Source organism: Myotis daubentonii, chromosome 3 (genome assembly GCF_963259705.1).
Source record: "Myotis daubentonii chromosome 3, mMyoDau2.1, whole genome shotgun sequence".
NCBI classification, from domain to species: domain Eukaryota; kingdom Metazoa; phylum Chordata; class Mammalia; order Chiroptera; family Vespertilionidae; genus Myotis; species Myotis daubentonii.
The window spans coordinates 147,221,219-147,247,884 of NC_081842.1; the positions used below are offsets into that span (position 1 = coordinate 147,221,219).

At 48.8% G+C, this 26,666-nt stretch overlaps 1 protein-coding gene and 1 non-coding gene across 2 annotated transcripts in view; both read left to right on the forward strand.

Moving 5' to 3' along the window:
* Window positions 1-8,385: 8,385 nt before the first annotated feature.
* ABCA4 (ATP binding cassette subfamily A member 4) overlaps window positions 8,386-26,666 on the forward strand; it is a 123,589-nt gene continuing 105,308 nt past the window's right edge. The window contains exons 1-4 of the mRNA XM_059688787.1: window positions 8,386-8,547; window positions 16,526-16,619; window positions 17,886-18,027; window positions 21,142-21,281. Coding sequence (XP_059544770.1) covers window positions 8,410-8,547; window positions 16,526-16,619; window positions 17,886-18,027; window positions 21,142-21,281 — 514 coding nt within the window. The 5' untranslated portion in view covers window positions 8,386-8,409. The remainder of the gene's footprint in view (window positions 8,548-16,525; window positions 16,620-17,885; window positions 18,028-21,141; window positions 21,282-26,666) is intronic.
* LOC132232097 (U6 spliceosomal RNA) lies at window positions 18,944-19,050 on the forward strand. Its single transcript, XR_009452255.1, has one exon. It is a non-coding gene; the product is annotated as a U6 spliceosomal RNA (small nuclear RNA).

Consider the following 26,666-nt stretch of genomic DNA (forward strand, 5'->3'; position numbering starts at 1 on the left):
TTTTTTAAACTTTTTTTTTTTTAAATACATTTTATTGATTTTTTACAGAGAGGAAGGGAGAGAGATAGAGAGCTAGAAACATCGATGAGAGAGAAGCATCGATCAGCTGCCTCCTGCACATCTCCTACTGGGGATGTGCCCGCAACCCAGGTACATGCCCTTGACCGGAATCGAACCTGGGACCTTTCAGTCCGCAGGCCGATGCTCTATCCACTGAGCCAAACCGGTTTCGGCAACATCCTGTTTTTAAATACACACAGAAGTTTAGAGAGTCACCAGCCGTCACACAGCTAAGGGGCAGATCTGAGATATGGACCCAGTTCTGTCTGATTTCAAAGACTGATTTTCCACATTACCACAGTATTCACACTCAAATCTTCACTAATTGATATTGAAGAACAGCATTAAAAATTTTTTTTTGTGAATCCTCACCCGAGGATATTTTTTGCCATTGATTTTTAGAGGAGTAGGGGGGAGAAACATCGATGTCAGAGAGACACATCAATTGGTTGTCTCCCGCCGGCACCCCAACTGGGGCTGGGGATCTAACCTGCAAGCCAGGTATATACCCTTGACTGGGAATTGAACCCACAACCCTTCAGTCGAGGGCTGACACTCTAACCTTTGAACCACACCGGCCAGGTCAAGGAACAGCATTTTTGAAATAATTTAATAGAAGTAAATAGAGTCCGAATTTGGTTAAGCTATGAGGATAGAGCTGCTTGCACACCATTGAGGGGGGCTCCCGGGTAACTGCTAAGGGGGACTCCTTGGACCCCAGAGTTCCCAAGGCCATCTGTGTCCTGCTAAAATGACCAAGCCACATTCCCACTGCGGTCAACACAGAAAGGAGTCCAGGGCAGGGACTAAGCATGAGGACCTCTTTCATTCCAACTTCCCCTGCCCCAAAGGCTGTGACAGAGGAGGAGGCAGAGGGCAGGGTGCTGCACATCATTAAGGAAGAGGCGATACGGAGTTGCTGAAGAGAGAGATTTCCCTCACCCAAGAGAGGTTTTTGCCCCTTTGACAAAGTTAGCGGAAGGAATCTGACAACCAACCACAAGCTTTCTGTGTGGCTGAGCAGACTGCAACCACAGGAACTGTTTCCCACACCACTTCTACCACCTCACAGAACGCTGCCACGTCCTTCCCATTCTCCTCTGCCTTCCCTGTGCTCAAGGTCAAACAGTAACTGAAGAACTGACATCAGTTGTGGTCGTCGTGCGGTTTTGCCCGCTTGGCGGGTACAGTGGAAGCGAGCTCCGCCTGGTCATGGTTGTTGCGAAGCGGCACCAGGCTGCAGGCTCTGCACCTGCAGTGGAAAGTGCAGCAGAGCCCCTGCCCCGGTCTGTGGAGATTTCACTTGCCAACCGCCTCATTGCAAATTTCCCAGGGGAGGCCCCCGGGCTTCCCTAGCATTGTAAGTAGCACACACCTCCCACACAGGGACTCAAATCACTGCTATTAATGATCTTACTTAAAGGATCACCACAAAGAACTTGTGCTGAATTACTCCAGGTCCTTGAGTCTCACAATTTGTTTTTGGCACCAGAATGTCTCTTTCGTCTGTTTTTCCAAGTTTGTCATTTGGTTGCTCCGCTCTGGCAGAGCCCTTTGGAATGCCTGAGCCTTGAGGCTGAGCTCACGATGCCCTGGGGTTGCAGAGTGGCAGGTCTGGCTGGGGAGCGGGGTTACCCACGTGTTACCAGACTGTGCACAGCCAGCAGCTCAGAGCCGCTGCGGTGGCCCATGTGATAACAGCTCAGACTAATGGTCTGCTATGAAACACTCCTCGGCATCCCCTGAAACTGTTATCTGGCCAATTCTCTTGCACTTAATACCCAGAAAATGTGAAATCCCTGGGCTCTGGTGGGTTTTCGAAATGTCAAGTCAGCAAAACTCTAAACAGTTTTTGAAGTGCGTGTGTAAAATGTGCTTGGACTAGCAACCTGCCTCCTCACTTTTGATAATGGCTTGATTTAGCGGTATTCTGCTAGAGCAGCGTTCTTCATACTCGGGTGTGTAGCTACCCCCTCCCCCACCTCCCAAGGTCCACGAACAGTTTTCAAAGATACATGTCCAAAGCTTTAATTTTCATATGAACAATTTCCCTAAGTTGATCCTGACTTTGATGCCAGTTGATGCTCCATGCAGTCTGAAGACTGGACCAACTCCAGAGACATGACCCGGGCTGGGTGTCTAGGAGAGAGAAGAGTACAGGGAGACCAAGAGGGCCCTGGTGGCCTACAGTGTAGGTTAAGGTGAAGGATGAGACCCAGAAACTAGAACCTTGCTTTCCCAGGGACAGCACACGTTTGAAAGGGTCCAGTTCTCCCAGAGCAGAATTACCTGCAACTGGGAAAAGAATTCCAGAAAACTTTTGTTGCTGTTGCTAATTGGTTGAAACTGTCAATCTGTATTGAATAACAAGACTACCTATAATTTACCAATTACTTAGATAAATATAATAGCGAGTGTGCATGTGCGTGTGCATGTGTGTGTGTGTGTGTGTGTGTGTGTGGTGGGAGGGGGATTGTGTAGGAATGATTTGGCCCCAGAGGTCTCTATACATTGTATATAAGTTACTCTCCCATCTTAGTTGGCTTACTAGACATGTACTTTGCTTAATCAAGAATCAAAGAAGAGCGAAGGCAAGATGAGACTACAAATCTGCATTTGTTACCAATTTATAATTCACATTTTCTCAATCTCCTTTTCCTATGCCCTGTTTATGATAGATGCTGCCAAGGTGAGCACCCTCAGCTCCCAGCCTTGGCTTCCTCAAGGAACCTGGAGCGGCACCTTCCTGGCCTCCATCTCCCACAGGGTCTGTGGAATGCAAAGTGCTCCTTCTTCTGCCCAAGGCTAATTCCACCTCCTCCCCTTCCTTGGGGCCCCATCAATCATTCCTCAGGGCCTTTAGTACCTTTCTTTCAACTGGCTCTTTCCCACATATTAACCTGATCGAATCTCTCCCGTCTCCGGGGGAAATGAAGACCTGCTTGACTGGATGCTGCCTCTAGCTACGGTCTTGGTCACTCTCTTTTCCTGCACAGTCAAGCTACTTACCAGAGCAGCTGTGCTCTTCACATCTCCCTCCTCAACCTTCTGCTCTCTGGTTCCTGCCTCATTAAAAGTGTCCTCTCAGAGGTTAGTCATCAAGTCCCATGGACCACTTTCCAACCTTGTCCCACTGGCCTTCCTTGAGCCATGTGGTAGTGAGGATCAATTCCTCTTTCTTGAAACATCTCTTTTCTGGGACTTCCAGGACAGCCCTCTGCAAACTTTCCCCATCATCTCTAGCTCATTCCAATCAAGTTACTTCATTGTATTCTTTTACTTCACCCGCTTTAAAAAAAAAAAAAAAAAAAGATTATTATTGAAGTATAACATATGTGGAGAGAAGTGTAAAAATCATATATTTACAGGTTGACAATTTTCACAAACTGAACACACCCAAGTAACTGGAACCCAGACCAAAAGACAGACTGTTTCCAGCACTCTCAGAAACACCCTTGTACCTCATTCCAGCCACCATGTCCCCCCTAAAAGTAACCATCACCCTGACTTTGAACCTAAGAAATGGTTTTTGCCTGTGCTTGAACTTTAGGTAAACATGGACTACAAATGCCTTGTGTCAGGCTTCTGCTTAGCACTGTGGTTGGAGAATTAACCACATTTCTGTACAGATAGATTGTTCACACTCATTGCTAGAGAATACACCACAGTTCATTTATCCATTTTTCTGTTGTGGACATTTGGTGAGTTTCCAAGTTTTGCTACTGGAAGGTGTGGTGTGATAAAACATGCCTGTGCTGCTTTTTAAGGGGCGAGCTCTCTGGATTTCCATCCTAGACCGCTCCCTCTACACCGTCCCCCAGGGCAGCTCTAGAATATTTGGGAGGTAGATGGGCCAAGATTGCTTAGACAAGCGGGCAGTGTCTCCTCTCACTAAGCAAGAATGAAGCTCGTGGAAATGTTTCAGGTGAACATTTTTTCAAACAGTACTATTTTCATAAGCTAAAATTCAATATCTGCACATTAACCCAACAATAACAGCAGCCCGAAGTCCAACATTCTTGCATGAAAGATTAAATTAATGCCAGCTAATGTGCAAGATTCTCATAAGAGAGGGATAAAATTTGTAAAATATAACTCATTTCTCAGTGGATGGGCCAATCATTCTATAAAAACCACTGAATGCTTAAGTTCAATTAGTTTGGTCATTAATTTCCACTCCACCATAATGAGTGATGGGGCCTGGACCTCCTTTATGACACTGTGCAGAAGTTCCTATCAAGGCAAAGTAGAAAATGAGCATCTAATTCCTGCTGCAGTGACCAGTCAAGTCAAAGCAATATGCAGCAGCCCCATGCCCGAACTCTCACTAATGACACGTCAGGTAAGAGTCAAGATTGATTAAAAGATGAAATCGAGCTGCAGCTATTTTAGGGGAAAGCACAGATTACACTCCTATCAAGTTAGTAAAGATTTTTTTTTTCTGTATTTTGATGTGGCTTTACTTAATTCAGAAATTATTCTTATTTTGGTATAATCATACTTAGGAAAACACTGTAAATTTAATCTAATAACATAGTTAGAAATCCATAGTAATATATTTGAATTTTATATTATCCTGACGAGGTGGGGAAAAATGCACTACCCAAATTCTCATGATTTTTAATTTTTTTTTCATCCAAAGATATTTTTAAATATGTGACTTTTAGAGATTATTTCTTTGGAGAAATTCCTTATACTCTGTGCCAAATGGTTTTGCAACATTCATCATTTCTCTCTGATGATAAACTATGTGGTATTGCTTCTACTTTTAAAAACAAGGAAAAATGTGTTTATAGTTTCACTTTGAGGCTCCTTAGAAAAAATTCTTGTAACACTTAGTGAATAATAAATTTTAAACAAAAAGTTGGCTCAGAACTAGAGACAAATATAAATATCCCACTTGATTCATTGGCCACCAAAGCATTTGAAGAATCAGTTGATATAATTTTTAATGTTTTGATTAATTATGAAGGGCTTTACTCCCAGCTGATATATACAATGACTGATGTGTTTTGAATCTATCACACATTATTCTACTTGTTATGCCTTCATACTGCTTAGCATGTTTTTTAAAATGTCAACTTTTTCCTAATAAATACAGAAGTAACAGTACTTGAAATTTTAGAGTTCTTTTACTTTCCTAAAAGATATGACAGTATAGGTCTTTAAAGTTTTCTGTAGCTATCCTGAGTTTTCTGCTTGTTACTATTGCAGTCATGTACCTGCCCAGGAACCTTATTCAGATATATTCTGATGGGCTGAAAATTTAAAAAAAAAAAAAATTTTTGCCTTATGTCAATTGGTCCAGTTCATATCCTCTCTTTGATTAATATAACTCACATTCGTCAGAAGTCTTTTGGTTGCAATTAATAGAAGCCAAACTTGAGCTAAGTTAGGCAAAAAGGGATTTTATTGGAAGAATTGGGATGTCTTACAGCTGAAGTGCCTGAAAGAAAATCAGGGGAGCAGCTGTGTCCCAAGGACAGCTGGAAACAGGAGCACAGCTGCAGCTGGGACTTGTGCTGTCTGCCCGGGCCTCTCTGCGCATTCCCTTCATTCCCTCTCACTGCAGATCGGATTTCTCCCCGTGGCGGGGCACACAGCCTCGGGACCTAGGCTAGCCTGCATGGCACTTCTGTGTAGATTAGAAAAGGCGCTGCTGTGATAGAGGCAGCCTCGCAGTTGCAGAGTTTAGAGAGCAGAAGGCACCCTTGTGAAAAGAAAAGGCACTTCGCTCCCTTAAATGCAGTCCTATGTCAGGGCCCAAAGTTTAGTCAGCAAAAGCAAGTGAGATTTCAGCCCAAAGTCCATCCTTCACCTACAAAGTACAAACTGAATCTAGTGACTAAGCATGGCTTCTAATTTCTCATCGTTCCTGGGAACTTTTGTAACGAGAAACTCATCCTTCTCTCAGATCCACGATCAAAAATTCTGTGAATAGGCTCTGACTGGCCCAGATAAGGTCACATGTCCTCATAGGCATCTCAAAGTCAAGATGTCAAATGCAAGCCCATCCTCTCTCCTACTTCCTCCCAGTCCCCAGGGCCCTCCTCTGGCACTGTCCTCAGTTCTCACCACCTCACTATTCAGCCAGCCAAGCGCTAAACCCCAGTCATTCCAGCTGATGTCTTCTCTTCTTTATCACCTGCTTCCAATAAACCGCTGCATCTCTTCCCTTCTATCGCTCCAATCCCTCCCCTATCACTGCCTTTGCGCCAACCCTCTGCCTCCCCCATCCATCTGATGCTGCTGCCAGTGTGAACTTACTGCTCCTGGCAGCCACTGGACTAAAATCTGCCATTGCCTCTTGCATGATAAAACCCAGACTCTTTAGCCTGTAACGAGATCCGAATGATTCTGCATCGGGCTTGCTTCTGTTTGTGGGTGCCCTGCACCCATGGGTCACTCAGAGATCACTTCACAGGTGCTCAGGAAACCTCGATCGAGTCCATAATAATCATCCGTTCTTGAGTCTGGTGTCTGTTTCCCCATCCTCGCCTCTTTTCTCGGCACTCCATCCACACCCTGCACTCCAGCCTTGCTTCACTTCTTGTGGTTTCTTCGGGCAGGATAAGCTATTCCCGCCTCCCTGTCTCTGGATGGGATTTAAATGGCTGGAACCCAGTGAACAAAGTATTTAACCCCACGAGGCTTCAAGCTCCTCCTCTGAAAAAACAGAGTGACGATCTGCCTCACAAAATTGTAGGGAGGATAAAATGACATAATGCACGCAAAAGCAGTTTGTAAACCATAAAAGTACCATAAAATGTTATTTTGTGATGTATCAAAACCTATCTTTAAAGCAACCACCTGCCCGCCCCCACGCCCAAAAAAAGCCTTTTGGATTTCTTAAGTGGAAACCATCCTCCGTTTTGGGGAGCCCCACCATGCACAGCCTGTACCCCCATGTGGTTTCCATCTCACACTCCTTCGTTTCTCTCAGTTCATGTCGCATGTCTACAGCCAAATCATGAGCCCCTTGAAGTCCACATTCACTCCTTCTCTGTGGCTCTCTCTCCACCCTCAGTAGGTCTCAAGGGTCTAGACCAGCGGTTCTCAACCTGTGGGTCGCGAGCCCTTTGGGGGTCGAACGACCCTTTCACAGAGGTCGCCTAAGACCATCGGAAAACACATATATAATTACGTATTGTTTTTGTGATTAATCACTATGCTTTAATTATGTTCAATTTGTAACAATGAAATTGAGGGTCACCACCACGTGAGGAACTGTATTAAAGGGTCGCGGCATTAGGAAGGTTGAGAACCACTGGTCTAGAGTCTTTCAAAGAGAAGCAACTTCTGACCTGAGGAGGTGGAGGCTAAAAGCTCCCAGTGGTGAAGTGCCAGGGTGTCTTGTGTTTGTGATGTCCCTCAGGATCATGGATCCAACACCAGAGGACACATTCACCCGGTAGCACACACTGCGAGCGGGCCGACAGTAGCTGGCCCACCTGCTGTGTTTTCTCAGGCACAGCCTGCATCAGACGTGGCTGGTCAGCCATGGGCTCTGTCCCGCTGAGCCTGGGCAGTGCCAGTGCCTTTTCCAGCACAGCTCCAGGTAGCCACGACTGGCCCATCAATTTTAGCACAAGCGATAAAAAGCCACTTACCATCTGCTGAGCTCGGAGATGCCCCCCAATAGCTGGCCTACAGTCACTACAGAGCAAGATAATGGCTACAAAGGGGAGAGGTCATCTGAGATCTGGCAAGTGGGTTGGTGGAGGTGGAGGCAAGTGGTCCATCAAACCCTGGGTGCGGCTCAGAGCAGGCTATGGTGGAGGCCAAAGCCTAGCCTATAATAATGCAAAGAGCTTTTGTCCCCCATTTTAAGATCAGAGATTCCCAGCACCCTCTGTGGGAGGCGGGAGCCGGAGGTCTTGGCTTCCCATGAGATGCCCCCAGCTGGACTAGAGGTGAGTTCCGGGTAGAACCTGTGTCTTATGCTTCTAGCCCAGGGGTGGGCAAACTTTTTGACTCGAGGGCCACAATGGGTTCTTAAACTGGACCGGATGGCCGGAACAAAAGCATGGATGGAGTGTTTCTGTGAACTAATATAAATTCAAAGTAAACATCATTACAAAAAAGGTACGGTCTTTTTTTTTTAGTTTTATTCATTTCAAACGGGCCGGATCTCCCCTTCCCCCCGCCCCCAACTGGCTTAGTGCTCAGCCACTTGTGTCTTTAGGGTTCTCCTTCTCTTCTTAAAAAGGAGCCAGCAGAGTGTCCGCTTGCTTTCCTCGGCAAAGGCTTATGCGACATTAGAAGGGATTATGCTTTGCTGGGGGAAAGTAGCCTTTAATCACCCAGAGAAGGACACAGCCTGAGCCAGGAGGTGCTCTGGCGGCGTTTATGCCCATTGCTCCCCAGACCCTTGGCCACAGACGAGGGCTCTGCGTGATCTGGTCTCCCGTGGTCGCCAGCATGGGCTTCGCGAGGCAGATCCAGCTTCTGCTCTGGAAGAACTGGACCCTGAGGAAGAGGCAAAAGGTAACGGGTGCAGCGTGTGGTCTGAGTGAGGTGTGGGGCCGGTAAACGGGTGGAGAGCGTGGGGTGGGACAGCGGGCGGGCAGGGAAGGTGAACCGTGATGGGCTGGTTACCACTCAGCACCGAAGCAGAGGGCACCCGGCTGGCTGCTCTGCGAGCCTCTCTGACAAGTGTCCTTCACAGAAAGACGGCTTCCCTGTCCGAAGGTGGACATTTTCCACCCACGGCCCAGCACGGCTACATCGCAGTCTTCTTTTGCCCTCCCTGCCTATGGACCCATTGCCCACCCGTCCCTCCCCCTGCCCCTGGTTTTTAACGTGCCAGTCCAGGCCACACCCCCCTGAGCATCCCTGCTGTGCAGTGGGAAGGACCTAAGTCCTGGAGAGCAGGCTCAACAGAAAACAACGCTCTCCCGGAGCTTCCCCGCCCAGAAATACTGAGTCATGGCTTCTCCGAGGCGCACCGGGTTTCACATTTTCACGTGCCTGAAATTGGGACGCAGCTCACACTCAAGTGACAGTTCAACCGACACATTTGTTTCTCCCGTGGTGTGCAAAGAACAACAGCACATCTTACAATGACGGTGTCTTAGCTCCCGTGAGATACACTACTCACTAACCATCACAGCCGGTCACCCAGCCCTTTCAGCGAGCAGACACCGGGCTGCTGGGCCAGGGGCTAGAAGCATAAGACACAGATTCCACCCGGGACTCACCTCTAGTCCAGCTGGGAAACCCAGAGTATGTTTTGAATATATAACTCTAGGGAAGCACGCACCATGCTACAGGCTTGCAGAGTCCTGCCAATGCCAAATGATGAAAAATGACTAAAGGAGCTGAAAGAAGAAGCGGGGAGGGTCGAGGAGTGGGCAGAGCTGAGCTCAGAAAGACTGGAACCGGCAAGGAAGGAGGGCAGGGAGGAAAATCTGATGTGGGGAGGAAGAGAATGGGTTTGTTTCAAGTCCTGATTCAAGATGGGTTCACGCAGGCAGGACTGGGTTTTCCTGGGTGTTGGAGGAATGTGAGAGAAGGAAGGGGCCAACTGTGGAACATTAGCAGTGTCTCCGTCAGAGAGACTTTACTATAAAAGGTGCTTGCTATGCGCACAGCTGGCCACTGAGAGGGTAAGAGAGAACCCAGGGTGCCATGGAGGCAGCAATGGTGAGTTGCAGCTGAGAGGACAAAGGGGCATGAGTGGGAGTAAGACTTGGAAACAGAGCAGAGGCCGGTGGGGCTGAGGCTCAGACCTGTGGGGAAGGGGTGCCGCGAGGCTGCTGCTGGGGCTCTGTGCCTGCTCTGGGGACCAGACCCATGAGGAGGAAGCCCTGACTGGCTGGTGGGTTTGGACTGAGGGATAATTGCTTAATAACCAGCACAATAGGGAGCAAGAGACAGTCCAACCATGCGCACAGATGGTCCTTTTCTGTCTGATTTAGGCAGGACTCAGGGAGGCAGAAGGGGAAACCAAGTGAGAGCCTGCTTATCTGTGGGAAACGCTCCTGGCAAAGCCGGTGTGACTTTTCAAATCAGCGTTCAAGTCATTAGTTACCGCCCCCCCCCCCCCCCCCCAGGAGCCAAGTGCTAACAGTACTCAGAGACTCAATCCCTTGCTTCTGAGAGTTTCCCCTCTAGAATGAATACAGACAACGTTCAAACAAGACTCATTGTTAAATTCATTCATTTGTTCCTTGAATTAACAAATACTTAACAGTGGTCAGGCACTGTGCTGGGTACTGGGTGAACAATGGCAAACAAGAAAATCACAGTCCACAGTCCCTTCCTGCATGTGGAACGCGAAGGAAAAGCCAGTGTGCAACTGTTTTCCCTCCTCCCTCTCTCTTTTCAGTAAGAAATTAAGATCCTCACTTAATTTTACTCTCAGTGTGCTCTTTGTGGCCGTCCAAAAGTATACCCGGGGACTGTGGCTGTTGGCCTGAAATGATTCCATGCCTGTGGCTAGCATGTTGCTGTTACAGAGATTGTCCCTTTCAAAGACAGGATTTGGCTCAGAGCCCTTCGCAGTCTCTGTTCCCTCTCCCTGGTGTCCTCTCTTCAGGGACTCTGTCTTCTCCACTCCTCTGGGAGGAGCACACTGACAGCCCCTCCAAGGTGAGGTGGGCCATCCGGGCTGAAGACCTTGGCTGGGGAATCTCCCAGGATGACCTAGTCTAGGCTGACATTCCTTTGATGCCATCCTGATGGCCTAGAAATGGAGATCTCTTGTCTGATGTGCCTCCAGCCCTCTTCCCCACTGCTGACACATTCCAGGAATTTACAGATGCCTGGGAAAGGTGGAGGCATCCTCCACAGCCCTCTTTATCTCTGAGGTGGGGAGGGAGGGGTCTGTGGATCCTTCCCTAAGCTTTTGGTTCTTCTGGAAGTTTCTGCCTCCACAGATAGTGACTCTAAGAGAGAGAGAGAAAAAAAAAAATACAACATACTCAGCCCATAACTCAACTCCTAGGTTTTGAGTTTTTAAAACTTCTATGGTTTTGGGTGTTTACTCTTATGAGCAAGAGCAAAAACAGATACCAATTTTCCCCATTCCTCTCCTCCCAATCCCTGAGGGCATGAGATAAAAATCTTCAGATATTCCTTCCTCCCTTTTTTTCTTCCTCTGTTAACATTTACAGAGTATTCCTAAGTGCCTGGCACTGTACTGTCTCCTCAGAGAATCCTCACCTGGAGTCCCCCAAAGACACCCCTGTAACCCCCCCATCGGTGAGGTCACTGAGGCTTCCGGGAAGGTTAACGACTGACTGGGGGAGGGGGACCTGGGCCTTCAGGACAGGCAGACGTGGTCGTTACCCCACACTGTCCCCAGGTATCAAGCCCTACCTAATAGTCTGGCCATGGAGACCACAAAGATAGGGTGGCCATCTCATTCTGCCTTCAAACCAAGGCAGTTAGGAAAGTGAAAGGGGCCTATTAACCTACTAACAGCCACACCAGGACAACAGATGTGAACTGACACTGGGCCTGGAAAACCCTGCACATCCTCTATGGCCTGGTGAGGTAGGCACCACCCCTGCTCTCATGGGATCTGAAGCCAAACACAATTACTAAGCAAGGTAACCTGAGCAACAGAGGAATAGAATAAAGCCCAGGGTGGGAGTTGAGGATGAGTTCTAGGAGCTCAGAGGAGAAAAGGGTAGGAGCAGGTGAGAGACGACTTCTCAAAGAATTCACCCCAATGACAGATCTCCGCACTGCCCGGGACAATGCACAGCCACCCCCACATTTGCGATGGGCCAGGCCCCGCAGGAAGGTTTTATAAAGATCCTTAGGTTTGTCTCTTGTCCCTGAGAACTCACAGCCTGAGGGCCCCTTGGTGGCATTCCCCAGGCCCAGCTTTCATGTCAGAATAGGTAGGCTATTTGGGGGAGGCCTGATCCTTCCCAGGACCCCAGACCTGGGCACTGGGTACAGCTATGGCCTTTGGTCCAAGGCCAAGCATTAGGCGAGGAGAACCTGTCAGGTACAGGGAAGTCCTGGGTCATATTCACCCGGAGTTAACAATCCCATCTGGGCTCCGAGTGCCGAAGGGAGAATCCCCAGCTCATTTCAAGCCTCGGCTACCCACTTTTAGGTTGAAAACAGCGTGGGAGGGGGGAAAATCTAACTTGCCAAGATTTAAAACAGCAAGCACAACTCTGTCTTCCCTGGGACCCCTCTTCCCCCAAGTAGGTTGAGTGGTAAAGAGAGGGGGAGGGGAAGCAAAAAATACATTGAACAAGGAAATACCAGTTTAGGGGGAAAATTTCCACCGGCCCCTCCTGAGTTTGGCTAGGCTTAATTAAAGCTCCAGACATGTTTAAAGGGAAGGCAGCGCTGCCCTGAAAACATGTTTTTAATTATGCTGTGGAATGTCTCCCTAGGGTATGCCCTGCATCAAGGACAAGGATGCCGCTCTGGGGCCAGGGTGCTGAGCAGGACTCTGGGGGAGGGAGAAGAGGTTGTTGTGAGGACCTGCCAGGCAGGAAAAGAATTGCTGGTGGTCTTTTTGCAGGGAGCGAAGTGTGAAAAGCAGTCCCCCCATCCAAACCAAACGCTCATGGAGTTAGAGCAATAACACCGGCCTCTCAACAAATGTTTTCCAAAGATTACCAACCACTACCTAGGCCAGCGGTGCCCAGCCCCAGCTGCACACTGGAATTACCTGACAGTGTTAAAAACAAAACAATAAAACCAAACTGATGTCTCAGGATCGGGGGTGCTGGTGTGATTGATATGGGGCTGGGCCTAAGCTTCCCACATGATTCCAGCACGCAGATGCACCAGAGCTGCAGATCTGGATCAGCCACGGGGGTCATGTGAGGGGCAGGGATTACAGGCTGAAAACAGCAGCCCTAACTCAGAGGTTGGGTTAGCAGCAAAACCTGCCAAGCCACACCTGTCCTAGGGCCAGGCAAGGAATGGAGGAGGAATGGAGAATTCTGATCTGGGCCCCACTGGTGGGAGGACCTTACACTACATGCCTTGCAAAGATCACACAAATGGGTGAGGGAGTGAGGGAGGGAGGGAGTAAATGAGAGAGTGTGTGACTAACATTGTTTTTTGGGGTGTGTGTGTGTGTGTGTGTGTGTGTGTGTGTGTGTGTTAATCCTCACCCGAGGATATTTTTTCCCATTGATTTTTTTAAGAGAGAGTAGAAGGGAAGGGGAGAGACAGAGAGAGAGAGAAACATCGAAGTGAGAAAGATTGGTTGCCTCCCACATGCACCCAAACCGGTGCCAGGGACTGGGCCTGCAACCAAGGCATGTGCCCTTGACCGGAGTTGAACCCAGGACCCTTCAGCTCACAGGCCAATGTTCTATCCACTGAGCCAAACTAGCCAGGGCCTGTGACTGACATTGTGAAGAGGACTGAGATGCATGAGCTTGGGGTTGGGAATTTTATCTGTGGAACAGGTAGGCCAGGCTGGCTGATCCCTTCCCTGGCCCCAGCCCCCTAACATATGGAGCAGTGGGCAGTTGGTGGTTAGTTTCTCAGGAGGCCCCATGTCTCCAAACTGGCAAATGGGCTGAACAGACCCTGAGGCACGGAGAAGCTGAACATCTTACCTCATGTCATACAGCTAATAGGGAGCAGAGCCAGGTATAAACCTCAGTTACTGACATGCTCTTAACCCTCAGTGTAAAGTGTAGGACAAAATGGTCCCATTCAACAGATGAGAAAACTGAGACTTGGAAATTAGGCAAGACCAACAGTGATTCTTAACCCAGCCCTTCCCATTCCCAAGCCAGCATCAATGTCTGACACAGTGGACTTGCTCCATGGAAAGAGGCTGGCTTACTTGATAGAAAGCCAAGATTGCAGGCAGTTGTCTTAAGGAAGAATCTAGTGTGTAGAACCTGAACTGGCTGTCATTTCCTTGGTAAAAATACCAGGAACAACAACTGGTTTAATTGATTGCACCTATTACATCACTATCTTGCCAGACTTGCTCCCCAACCTTACTCAGTGACAAGGAGGACCTGGGATGGAAGGTGTGGAGCCAGTGCAGTTTGTTAAATCTGAAAACCATTGGGGAACTGAGCCTCTGTGTCATCTCCAGCATTCCTGGAGGAGCCTCCCAGACCAGTCTTGACAAAGACTCACTCATTCCGAATTTATTGGGAACCCATGATGAGCCCAGCCCTGTGTTGGGTGCTAGAATCACAGTAGATGAGGATAGACGTGGTCCCTGAACTCAGGAAGCGTACAGTCAGTGAGGGAGCCACATACATGAAAGAGCAGTGACCGTCACACACGATGAATGACAAGACGACGGGAAGTGTGGGCTGCTGTGGGAACAGTGGTGCTGGTCTGGGAAGAGCAGTGTTAACAATGAGACAGGCTCCCTGGGGGAGAGGCTCAGCCCTTCCTCCTTTGATTTGCATACCCGGAAAGAACCAATGCTTTCATGTGCGCCTGGGGTCAGTCCCTTTAACGCTGGATGGGATTGTTCAATATTGGTGTTTTGCCATCTTGTGGGAGAATGTGTAGGGGGAACCCTGAAAAATGAATGCCTTCAGGAAAATCTATTATTCTTTCTTCTTCCCACAAGATCTCTGTGTGTTTCCTCTAACACAAGCATGTCAAATTCAAAGGTTAACACAGGCCAAATAAACAAGGTTTAAGTTTATGTGGGCCACAAAAAACAAACAAACTTAAAAGCTTCAATTTTCATAGAAACGTAGGTTTATTTCGATAGAGACGTGCTGAATACAAAGGGCTGAAATAAATGAGTAATCGTTAACATAAAATAATAGAACATTTTAATAAAAATTAATATTTTTTCTTGAACATTAACTTATCAGACACTGAATAATTGCACAAATTAATAAGCGTAACACAAATAAACCTATTTTTCTTGTTCTCCAAAAGCGAAATATTTCCTGTTGCGCACACCAAACACGTCAGTCCAAGACTAATGACGTGGCAATCGGCTGCTAAAATATTCGCTGCTAGTATTAGTGGAGAGAAATGGTGCGCCTGCGCGTAAGACGAGTAAGAGAAATGAATGCAACACGATTATAGTAATCAGTCATTAGCGAACATTGTAGTTCATTATTGATAATTATGTATAACAGGATATTGAAAAAATTAAGTTACGAAATTTTTATTAAAACGTTTCTTACATACTGTTATATTGGCTGGGCCGCAAAAATATTCAGCCCGCGGGCTGCGGGTTTGACATGCTTGCTCTAACACATCATCCCTAGACATATTTTCAGTAAAACATTTTGTAATAAGTTACAACTGTAGCATAACCCAGTGCTCTATACAGTTTTTGCTTCTTTTTCTTCGATGCATTTTCCTTATCAGTTTATGTTATGGTTTCGGCAGACCTTACTAGCAGGAAAGGAACAGACACTCATTAGCACCCGGTATGGTATCCACCGTTTTGTTGAGAGTGTAGGCACATTTCTTTGGAAAGAACAACAAAGGGTTAAAAATCATGTCAATAGCTCCTACCTCATCTATTTATTTAAGGCTCTATTCTTAGCCTCCTGCTTAAGTTCTTTAAATCTTATGTATTTCCTTCCTAAGGTCTCTGGAATGGGGATGAAGTGGAAGAACTATTACACCAGTTCACATGCCCCTTATCTGCTATCCCCCCAAAATCCCACACCTCCAACCTCCACCCTTATATGCAATGCCTCAGAGTGTGGGTTGCAACAACCAACTGGTTCTTTTTCCTTTGGAATCCAGAGTCCTCAAACTCTAAATTGAACATAAATTTAAATCCCAATTTTCAACCAAATGTTGGTGTCAGCAATGTCTTCCTTCCAGCATTGCAGACACCCACAGCAGTATGCCCTGCTTTGTCTCTTTAAGCAACAAGGACTTGGTGAAGGAAAAATGTTGGTAAAACGCAGGTTTCTGTTGACTTTGCTACGGATCACAGTGTTTCGCAGAATCGTTTGCACATGCATTCATCCATCAGTGACCACAGATACAAAGTCTAGTGTGTGTTAGAAGGCAGGGCCGTGGGAGGAGCAGGGCCTTACCCGAAAGACGGGAGGCTGGATTTGGGTCCTGATGCTATCACTGCTGATGTGACACTGCACTGGTAACCCACCCTCCCTGGACCTCTGTTTCCTTATTGGCAGGAGAGCTTAAACTGAGATCTTTCCTACCTGCAGCATCAGCGTTACATGCGAGATCTAGTAGGGCCTTACAGAATCAGAATCGGCATTCATGGGCACAGCAGCATCTGGAAAGCACTGAAGCACATATCTTGATGATCCTTGATGCGAGTCCTGAGCTAATGCAGTTTTCTAAAACAGAGGCAACACGGAGCCCAGATGGCCTAATATATCATAGTAGAGGTAGTATGGGAGAGGAGATCAAAAAAGGAAGTCCTTTTGGAAATATCCCACAACCAAAGTCCTATTGCATAGACAGGTGCTGAGATACAGTGCATGTGCTCTGGGTATGTTTCCTATAATCTCCTACCATCACTGCTCTTTCTCTTTTTGTTTTGTTTATCCAGATTCGCTTTGCGGTGGAACTCATGTGGCCTTTGTCTTTATTTCTGGTCTTGATCTGGTTAAGGAACGTCAACCCACTCTACAGCAAACATGAATGTAAGCATAACAGGGTAGCCTTGGTATACCCGGAGGTCCCATCCTTTTGTTTAGAAAGGTCTTGGGGGTTGGTAGGGCCGGATCATAGCTGCTTATTACCTTCTCACGCCTACAACACGGAAAACAGAGATTCATCAGTGTTACCGAAGCTAATGCTTTATTCTTACACATTCTATACAAATACTTGTATGTGGTTACTGATGAATAGTTGTTATTTTTTGTTTTTTCTATACCTAAACTCTTACTAGTATTTGAAGGGAGCAGAGCATAGATGAGTTCTCTTAAATATTTTGGAGACCAATTTAGGGACATGTTATATATCGTGCTAGAAAAAAATAAGGAAAAGGGATGCTGGAGCTATCCTGCTTAATCACATGTTACTTACTGGGCTCCAGGGTGTCCTGGGATCTGGGGTGAGCCTGTGAGCGCCTCTGGGAAAACCTTCACCTGGTTTCTGGGCACGATGATATCTCCCTCTAGGCAGCTGACATGAGACCTCAGAAGCTATGCAAAGTTACTCCGTCTCCTACCTCCTATTATTGCTCCTCGCCCTCTTGTTCATGAGTTCTAAGCCCCGAATTCGGAATCAGCTTCCTGGCCATAAAACTCTTGCTTTTCCATCCCTCTCCTTCTCTGTCCCCCTCCCTTGCTCAAGGAGCCTGTAATCTGCAACTTTCTTGCCTGCTTGAAGGCAGGTGCTCATAGGAAGGAACTGGTGAGTCCTGGCCAGGTGGCTCAGTTGGTTGGAGTGTTGTCTCATACACCAAAAGGTCATGGGTTTGATATACCTAGGTTTCCGGTTCTATCCCTTCAACTGATTGATGTTTCTCTCTCTCTAAAATAATAATAATAATAATAATAATAATAATAATAATAATAAAAACATATCCTTGGGTGAGAATTTTTTTTAAAAAAGAAGGAACTGGTCAACCTCCTCTCCTCAAGTCTCCTTGTGGAGGCCTCCTGAGCCAAAATCCCTTTGCCCTTCACACCATGAAAGTACGTGCTCCCCTCTGGTTCCCCTCTGCACTTCCTTCTGTGCCTCCATTAGAGCATTTGCCTGGCCCCCCAGTACACTGGCACTCAAGGGAAGAGACCCTACCCCAGGTACCCAGCACAGGGCCTGGCACATTGGGTGCTCCTGCTTCTTACATGTTGATGAATGACGGGAAGCACCAGGCTCCTTCCTCAGAGGCCCAGCTCCTAGGGCCCTCATCCCACTTGATCCGGAGGACTAACTTCTTGTCTCCATTTCCTCTCTTAAAGGCCATTTTCCCAACAAGGCAATGCCCTCAGCAGGAATCCTGCCATGGCTTCAAGGAATTTTCTGCAATGTGAACAATCCTTGTTTTAAAAGTCCCACCCCGGGAGAATCTCCTGGAACTGTGTCCAACTATAACAACTCCATGTAAGTACCTAATGGGGAGAAGGTTGTACACCTTCCTGTCATACACCGGACTGCATGCGTGCACACAGAGTGTGTAATGCTGAATGAGTGTTTTTGTGACTTGCTGAACACCTAAGCTCATGGGAGCAGGGTGTGTATCCTCTCTGGAGCATTCTATTAGATGTCAGGATACTAGGGGAGAAAGCTGCAAACTAGGACCACATGACATGATTTCTTGGTTCTTATATTTCCAAGATGTGACCTGAAGTCTGATGGCAGCATCCTGCTAGGCTGTGCCCACTGCCCCAGGTCACCCATTTGCTTGGGTGGAAAAAACTCAGTCTCCCTTCTGTTGCCTTACATCACCCTACCCTGGTCAACCCTGATAGGTCTCTGACTCTTTGAAAGCCTTCTTAGAGCCCTGGCTGGTGTGGCTCAGTTGATTGAGCATCCCCCCACGCACCAAAAGGTTGCTGGAGACCTAGTCAGTTTTGCTCAGTGGATAGAGCATCGGCCTGCAGACCAAAGGGGCCCAGGTTTGATTCTAATCAAGGGCACATACCTTGGTTGCAGGCTCCTCTCCGGCTGGGCCCTGGTCAGGGCTCGTGCAGGAGGCAACCAATCGATGTTTCTCTCACATCGATGTTTCTCTCTGTCTTTCCCTCTCTCTTCCACTGTCCCTAAAAATCAATGGAAAAATATCCTCGGGTGAGGATTAACAACAACAAAAACAAAAAGTTGCTGGATTGATTCCCAGTCAGGGTACATACCTGGGTTGTGGGTTCGATCCTGGGTCAGGGCACATACAGGAGGCAACCAATCAGTATTTCTCTCTCGCATTGATGTCTCTCTTTCTCCCCCCCCCCCCTTTCTCTCTCTGAAATTAATAAAAAAATATTTTTAAAAAGGAAAACAAACAAAAAAGCCTTCTTGGACAGTGCCTGCTTGGGCAGCACATATAGTAAAAGCGGAACGATACAGAGGAGATCAGCATGGCCTCTGCACAAGGGAGGCACACAAATTTGTGAATTTTTAAAAAAAGCCTTCTTGGACATCAAAGGTCAGGGGTTTGGTGAAGAGTTTTCAGAGGGGTTTGGCAAAGGTCAGGAAATATTCTGAGGGTGGATAAAGTAAGGTTTACAAGCAGGAAAGAGCACATTCCAAATCCTCTGTTGCCGATGCCATCAGTTTCGTTGGGCCGCAATACCTGAGGATCTGGCTGGAGGCGGTAGTTCTTTACCTGTGGGGCTGAAGACCATTCCAAAAAACTGATGAACACCGATGGCCTGCCCCTCTTCCAAGAAAAATGAACACACACGCGCGCGCGCAAACACACACACACACACACACACACACACACACACACGCGCGCGCGCGCGCGCGCACACGCACACGCACACGCACACGCACACGCACACACAACATTACACTGATGTCAGGGGACTTGTGGTTCCCAGGTAATGACTTCTGGTCTGGGGTTGAATTTCAAGACCAATCCCAGAGGAAGAGAGTTCCCTTTGGAGTTCCCTGTGAGAGGTGGGAGGGCATGATGTGAGCATGACCTACAGACAGAAGTTCAGGGATGAGGACAGGGCTGTCCTCCACCCAGTGGGCTGCACTTGGGCTGCAGCTTGTGAAGCTTATAACCGAGAGTCGCCAACAAGGGCTTGTTGTAGAGTGGGCTTCAACCACTTATATAAACACCAAGTCAAATGAAAACTGAGGTAACTGGTTACTCCAGTCTTTCCACTGGATGTAATTCCTCCAGGACAAAACTACATTTCAACTAAAAAAGAAAAAAAAAGAAAAACATTTAGGAAGTCAGCCTAATGCTTAGAGGTAGCTTTCCCCACTGGGAACAAATTGTGGCTGCCTTTGCCCTACAGTGACAGAGTTGAGTAATATGACAGAATTATGGCCCAGGAGTCTACAATATATAACTGTTCGCCAACCCCTGGATTATGGAAAGGTAGGAGAGGGACGCCTGTCTTCCCAGGACAGTCAGGAGGCGATATTTAGCTGGGCTCCCATGGCTGAAAACACTTTTACAATCTATACTTTCATCTTGAGTCTCTTTGGGGTGCCTGAGAAGAAATGCCTACCCAGGTAGGGAGATCCCAGGGGTTGCACCGTGGGATCCGGGGAGCCTTGGAGACATCTCAGTGAGGCTCGATGGAGCTTTGGTGGGACTAGCACCGACAGTGTCTATAGATTGAAGGGTGAGAGTTGGGGAACGGGGGGTTCAGACTCCAGTTTGTACTCAGCATTTGAACCAGGAAATCTGGGTTTCACATTTCACACATTCATTATAGGTGAAATATTGGCTTATTTGGGGGTCTTTTGAGTAGAAGGCACAGAAACCCCTTTATACAAGGTTAAGCCCCAGGGGAAATATATGATTTGGGCACTGGGCCTTCTCCCAAAGGCAAGGCGCTGCACACAGGTGTCAGGAGGGGTGGGAGAAGAACCGGAGAGCCCTCAGGAGCCGCTCTGTGCCGTCTGGGCCCACAAGGTCCAGCCTCTCCGCCTCTCTGGGCACCACTTCATTTGCCACTTTGTGGACCAGTGTCTCCCAGGCTGGTGCAGGTTGTTCAGTTCACAGCACCTCGGTCTGGGCAATCAGAAGAGCATCCTTGAATATCATTTAAATTCCTGGAAACAAATCCGGTTGTCCTGGCTTCATTCTCCTCGCCCAAGCAGCCTGGGAGAGGTGCAGGGAGGAACTTGTGGATTAAGTACGGCTGTCAGAATCTCCCCCTACAAACGGCTGGAAGGGCAGGTCTCAGTAAAGCAGGCGGTAGCTGGGAAGGACCTCCAGCAACATCTACTAACATCCTGTTTAAAGCTTCTCTAGACAGAAGACACCTAGAGAACGGAGATGAGAGGTGACCTGTCCCTGCCAAAGTGGGAAGACTGAACAAATTGCTCAATGCCCGTCTGCTATCTGACATGTACAAGGAAATAAAATGTTATTTTCTTTTTACCTTGGCACTATTGCAAAGATACATAATGTAGTAGCTAGGTCAAGCAGATACTATCTGTAAAAATTGCACAAGGTGGTATTATTATTATTATTATTATTATTATTATTATGACGCCTATGCCTTTATTGATGAGGCCTTGTCTCTCTTCCAGCTTGGCAAGGGTGTATCGTGATTTTCAAGAACTCCTCATGGATGCCCCAGAGAGCCAGCACCTTGGCCAGGTTTGGACAGAACTCCGCACCTTATCCCAACTCATGGACACCCTCCGGACTCACCCCGAGAGAACTGCAGGTAAGGTGGGCTTCAGTGTTCTCAGCCATCTCTTGCCTCTCACCTCCCTCATACATCAGAGAGACTAAAGATGCAGGAAAGATTTGGTGGGAAATGATACTAGAGGAGGCAGAAGGAAATGGGATCTGGAGGTGGTGGGGACTCATCTTCCCACCAGCCTAGAAGGTAGAAAGTTGGGAAGGAGGGAAAGCAAGTCCAGAGACAGAAAGGAGCATGCCAGGAGAGCATGTGCTCTGGGGAGGAAGCACGAGGCTAGGGTAAGTGCTAGAAGCAGGGGATGAGGGGTTTTCAGAGTAAGGTAAAGGTACAGGACCATTTCCATAGAGTTGTAGAGAGCAAGCTAACCAGGAACGTGTGTGAGCAATGCCAAGTAGCGATAAGGACTCTGGGAGGTCAGAGAGCATATGTTTATCATGACATAAATATGTACAATCATTTGACTTCTTCCAGTGATATTCAGCACCCCAGGTCCTGAGGCAGAGAAGGTGCAGAGTGGGGGCATACAGAGCCAGGGGCTTGTAGGGGAGCCATAGGAAGTCCAGGAGGCAAGGAGGTTGATGGTGGTGATTGAACTGCACATGTGGGCTCCAGGATGCATAAGGCTGGACAAGAGAACGGAAGTGGTGAAACAGGCCAGCGGGGGAAAGGGTGGGCAAGGAGCTAGAGGTCTCAGGGGGCTTCCTGGCCCTGTTTAAGGGCTGAGAAAGTGAGTAGGGTTAATGGTTGTGGTTAAAAAATGAAGCACGTGAATTTAGGATTTCAAAGGCAGGTGGCACAGGTGAGAACAAGCCCCCGGGTACGGCCATGGTGGTTGAAGTGGAGCAGAGGTGAGGGTTTAGTTGGTGAAGAGTTGAACAAAATGTGAGGCCAGGCTGGAGGGTCACATGCTCACTGAGGCTGCGTGGGGAGGAGAGCCTCTTGGAGTCAGGAAGAGTGAGGAGAGAGGGTGGAGGAGCTCCCTGGCCTGCGACTCTCCTCCCAGGGAAAAGCAGCTCAACCCCAGTAGCCACTCGGACAACTCTTCTTCTTAAAGCACAAGTGGGTGTTGTGTAGTTGTCGTGTCTTCAGGAGGCTCCGCTGCAGATGGCCGGAGGGACTGGGCATGGCGACAGCCTGGGCTCCAGCTGGAACCATCCAGCTGGAAGGAGAGAGGCCTGCCAGGACCCCCGGGGTCACCACCGTCCAGGGGAGAAGAAAAGGCTGCGGATGTGGGGAAGGTTGATCAGGGGGTGGGGCTCAGAAGCAGTTTGGATCTGGGTGATGTCTGCTCCTAGGATGGGGGGGGGGGGTTGTGGGGCGATGACTCTCAGGATGACCTTAGAGGATGACAGGGATGAGGCAGGGGTCTGCCAAGGGGACTGGCGGGCTGGGTGAACAGCCCCTACTCAGGATCCCAAGCAAGAAAGGTGACCAATAGTGCAGATCAGCCCTGGAGCCTCGCCGTGCAGCTCAGTCAACATTCAGCAGACGGTTGGGGAGCACCACTGAGCCAGGCGCTGTGCTAGTCCCTGGGGAAGGAGGTGTGTCACACCGGCGCGGCTCCCTTCCAGGGCAGAAGTGGAAGGACTGAATGAACAACGGCTCCCTGCCTCGTGTAGAGGGCAGGCAGGTGGCGCTTCAAGAGCTCAGGGGAGTCAGGGGGGTGAGTTCTCTAAAGAGACTGATGTCCTCCCATCGGCCACCTTCTCCCTTCACTCCCCATTGGGGCAACAAAGGACAGGGGTCTGTTCAGATGGGACTACTTCATTACATTCTAATGGCTTCAAAAAGAATGAAGTGTATACTTTATGTAGTAAAACCGAGTTACAAACACTCTGTCTTTTGTTGCTTTGGTTAGGATTTACTGAGCCGGAGCTCGAAGGGCTGAGCATTTAGTCCTGTGAGCACAGTCAGCACTTTAATAGTAAGAGGAAAGGGTGGGGACACCGAGCAGAAGGCGTTTTACTTCTAAGGTTAAACAGCACAAGAGAAAGTGGCTGTCCCGCCACCCCGAGTGCCTGCCTGCTTGTTCGCCAGCAGACATTTCATTCCGGAGTTGGATCCTCGCATGGAGTCTGGCTGGGAGGAAGTGTAAAGGAAGTCATTTCTAACCTCAACTTCTCTGTGGCTTTACAGCGTGTGCATAAGAACCCAAATCACTAGTTCCTAACCCCAAAGCAGGGCGAGTTTTGCCTTGGCACAGGGTTCCTTCTGCAGGCCTCTGGCTTCCGGGGAAAAGCCCTGACTGCCGGTGGCTCCCGAGGTCTGGGGAGACCAGGTCAGGGAAGGCCAGCCAAGGCTCCCCAGAGAGAACAGAGACGCTGCAGAACACTGACCTTAGCGGCCATGAGAGGGGACAGGGGACCACCCCCAGGCAGCGTCTGGGACCCTCTCTGAAGGAATTCCAGGCTGGGGACTGAGGTTTGCTGTCACACTGCAGACCATTTCAGATCGGTCCCAGGCCCCTGGGCATCGATCCGGGTGAACACTGACTCTGCAGCCCAAAGCCGTGCGGAGTTAAGCCTTTGAAGGCGAGGGCAGCTGCCGCGGTGTGTGCTTTTGCCAGGCAGTTCCCAGGCACCTGGGAAAGTATGCTGATGGCGACCAGGCGGGGTTTCCCTTCCAGCAAACCTGTGGTACAGCATTCTCACCAGGGGAGGACTGATGGTTCAAGACAGCTTGAAGCCCCCTCCCCGCCACCCCCAAGGAAGCTCTGTGGCCTCTCAATCATCGTTAAACACCTTCTTCCCATGAGCCTCAAGCGTTCTCCCACTTCAGCTCCCCTCAGCTCCCAGGGCCTCCGCGGCCCCTCCCCGCTTCTAATCTTCCAGGGGGAAGAAAACAAGAAGAACCACATTTTAAGCTAAATTTATTTTTCTTTCCTCGGGCCCCCAGCTCACATTTCTCCCTCGAGAGTCTAGTGAAACCTCTGTCTGGTATCAGCCACCTCTTACATTCTGGGCCCCACACTTTCCCCACAGGGGGGCCCCCACCCCTCCCCAGGTGTGTGAACCCAGCATGCTCCTGCCCCTTCTCTCTGGGGCCAGTCTCCTGGGTGGGGTCCTGGGAGACACCAGGGCAAATCTCTCCCATCTCCCTCTCCCCAGCAGGTATTTGTATGTAAGGTCAGGTGAATGAGTTAAAGAATAACAAAGAGATAAACAGTCAAATGGGGTTGTGACTTTGGGGTCATGACAACAGTATTTATTGGGTGCTCATGCCATTCCATTTATGAGGCTCTGAGCCCATGTCGGGCTCTAGTGCATGTCGAGTCCCAGAGGTGACTCCAGGGCTTATGTCTGTGTGCCCAGCATTGCTATGTCAAATGAGGGGTATTAATGGAAGTGGAGTCCGTAGCCCCCCACTTTTAGGAGGTGTGTGTGTGTGTGTGTGTAATATAACACTGGGCATAAAGAAGTGACTGGGAAAAGAACAACTGAGCTGTTCCCCAGGGGAAGGAAAATGGAGCAGGAGCTGAGTTTGGAAGATGAGACACAACTTATCCAAAAGGAGGGAAGGCAAGAATCTAATAGGACAGCCTCTCTCAGAGCCCTCCTCCTTCCTCAGCCTCCCTCCTCCCTGTGCCAGGTTCCCCTAAGGCAGAGGGCAGTGCTACGGAGCTACCCAGCGGCACAGCTCTAAAGGGCACCCACCCCGGAGAGAGGTGAGTGTGGGGTGGGACCTCAGGACGGTGGCCCTGCCCCAGCTGCAGGGCCAGGCCTGTGGCTGACCCATCCCCTTTCAAGGAGAAATGAGCAGCAATGTCAGGACCAGGCACTGCACAGGCAGCGTCACTGCTGGAAAACAGAAGGGAGGAAGGGATGGCTGTCACTGCCCAGGCCTCGAGGCCTCTGGGTGAGGGAAGAATTTAGGGAGGGAGGAGATGGGCTCTGGAAGGAGCTTTGATGATTAAATCTCGTTAAAGAAGAACTAAGTGATAAGCAGCCGGGCAGGCTCCAGAGAAGTTGAAATGTAGAGATAGGCATTTTTCACGCAACCCAAATGCTTTTCCTTAATGTTGAAATGATTTCATAAATATCTGGGCCCATAATCTTCCTCTCTGGCCAGCGCCTCATGGGCTGTAACAGTGGCCAGCGTGAGGCTGGGTGTTGGCCCTGGAAGCAGGCAGACGAGGTGGGCACCCTGGGTGTGACTCCCTGGGAGGGGGAAGAATAATATGGATGCAATCAGAATAGCATTAACTGAGTGCCCTCTCTTTTCAGGCCTGAGAGCCAAGCACTTTTTGCATTCCTTGTCTCTCGTCAGTCCTGAGAGGTAGATGTGGAAAGTACAGACACAAAGTGGTTTTCAATCACTTGCCCCAAGGTTACCTAAACTGCTAGGAGTCCTTTATGCCTCCCATAAAGAAATTTCTGCTTCTAGCAGGTTTTGAGTGGAGCTAGAAAGAATGTGACTGGGAAGATGAGGGTATGAAATTGCAAGCCCAGACAACGAGCTATCCTCTCTTTTCCACTTGAAACTTTTCTTGACCAAAACAGCCACATCTTTCTTAGTCCATGTCAATACCCTGAGCTTAGAGCAGCCGTGGGCAAACTACGGCCCGCGGGCCGGATCCGGCCCGTTTGAAATGAATAAAACTATTGGAAAAAAAGACCGTACCCTTTTATGGAATGATGTTTACTTTGAATTTATATTAGTTCACTCAAACACTCCATCCATGCTTTTGTTCCGGCCCTCCGGTCCAGTTTAAGAACCCATTGTGGCCCTCCAGTCAAAAAGTTTGCCCACCCCTGGCTTAGAGCCTTAACTGAGACTGGGCCTTAACAAGACGCCAAGAAGGACCCTCTGCCCCATGACAGCTGCAGTGTGGACAGAGCATGGGTACCCTCCAGTCCTAGACTAGCAATTCTCACACTTAGATGACTGGCATTTTGGGCCAGATAGTTCTTTTTTCGGGGGGGCGGGGGGGGGGGAGTGGGTTTATCCTGTGCATTGTGGGATGTTTAGCAGCATCTCTGTTCTCTATCTACTAGCACTTCCCCAGTTATGACAACCGAACATGTCTCCAGATGGTCCCAAATATTCCCAGGGGGACAAAATTCCTTGCTCCAGCTCCTTACTGATCCGGTTGAGATCCACTGTCCTAGACCAGTGGTCGGCAAATCGTGGCTCGCGAGCCACATGCGGCTCTTTGGCCCCTTGAGTGTGGCTCTTCCACAAAATACCACGTGCGGGCGCGCACGTACAGTGCGATTGAAACTTCGTGGCCCATGCGCAGAAGTCGTTTTTCGGCCTGGGCGAGTCTATTTTGAAGAAGTGGCGTTAGAAGAAGTGGGGGGTGGACATATAGAGAGGATGAACGAAAGGAGATAGACGAAACAAGTATACAAGACAAGTGTGGATGGGAGAGTTGGAAGGGGTCGACCTCAGCAAACATACCTCAAT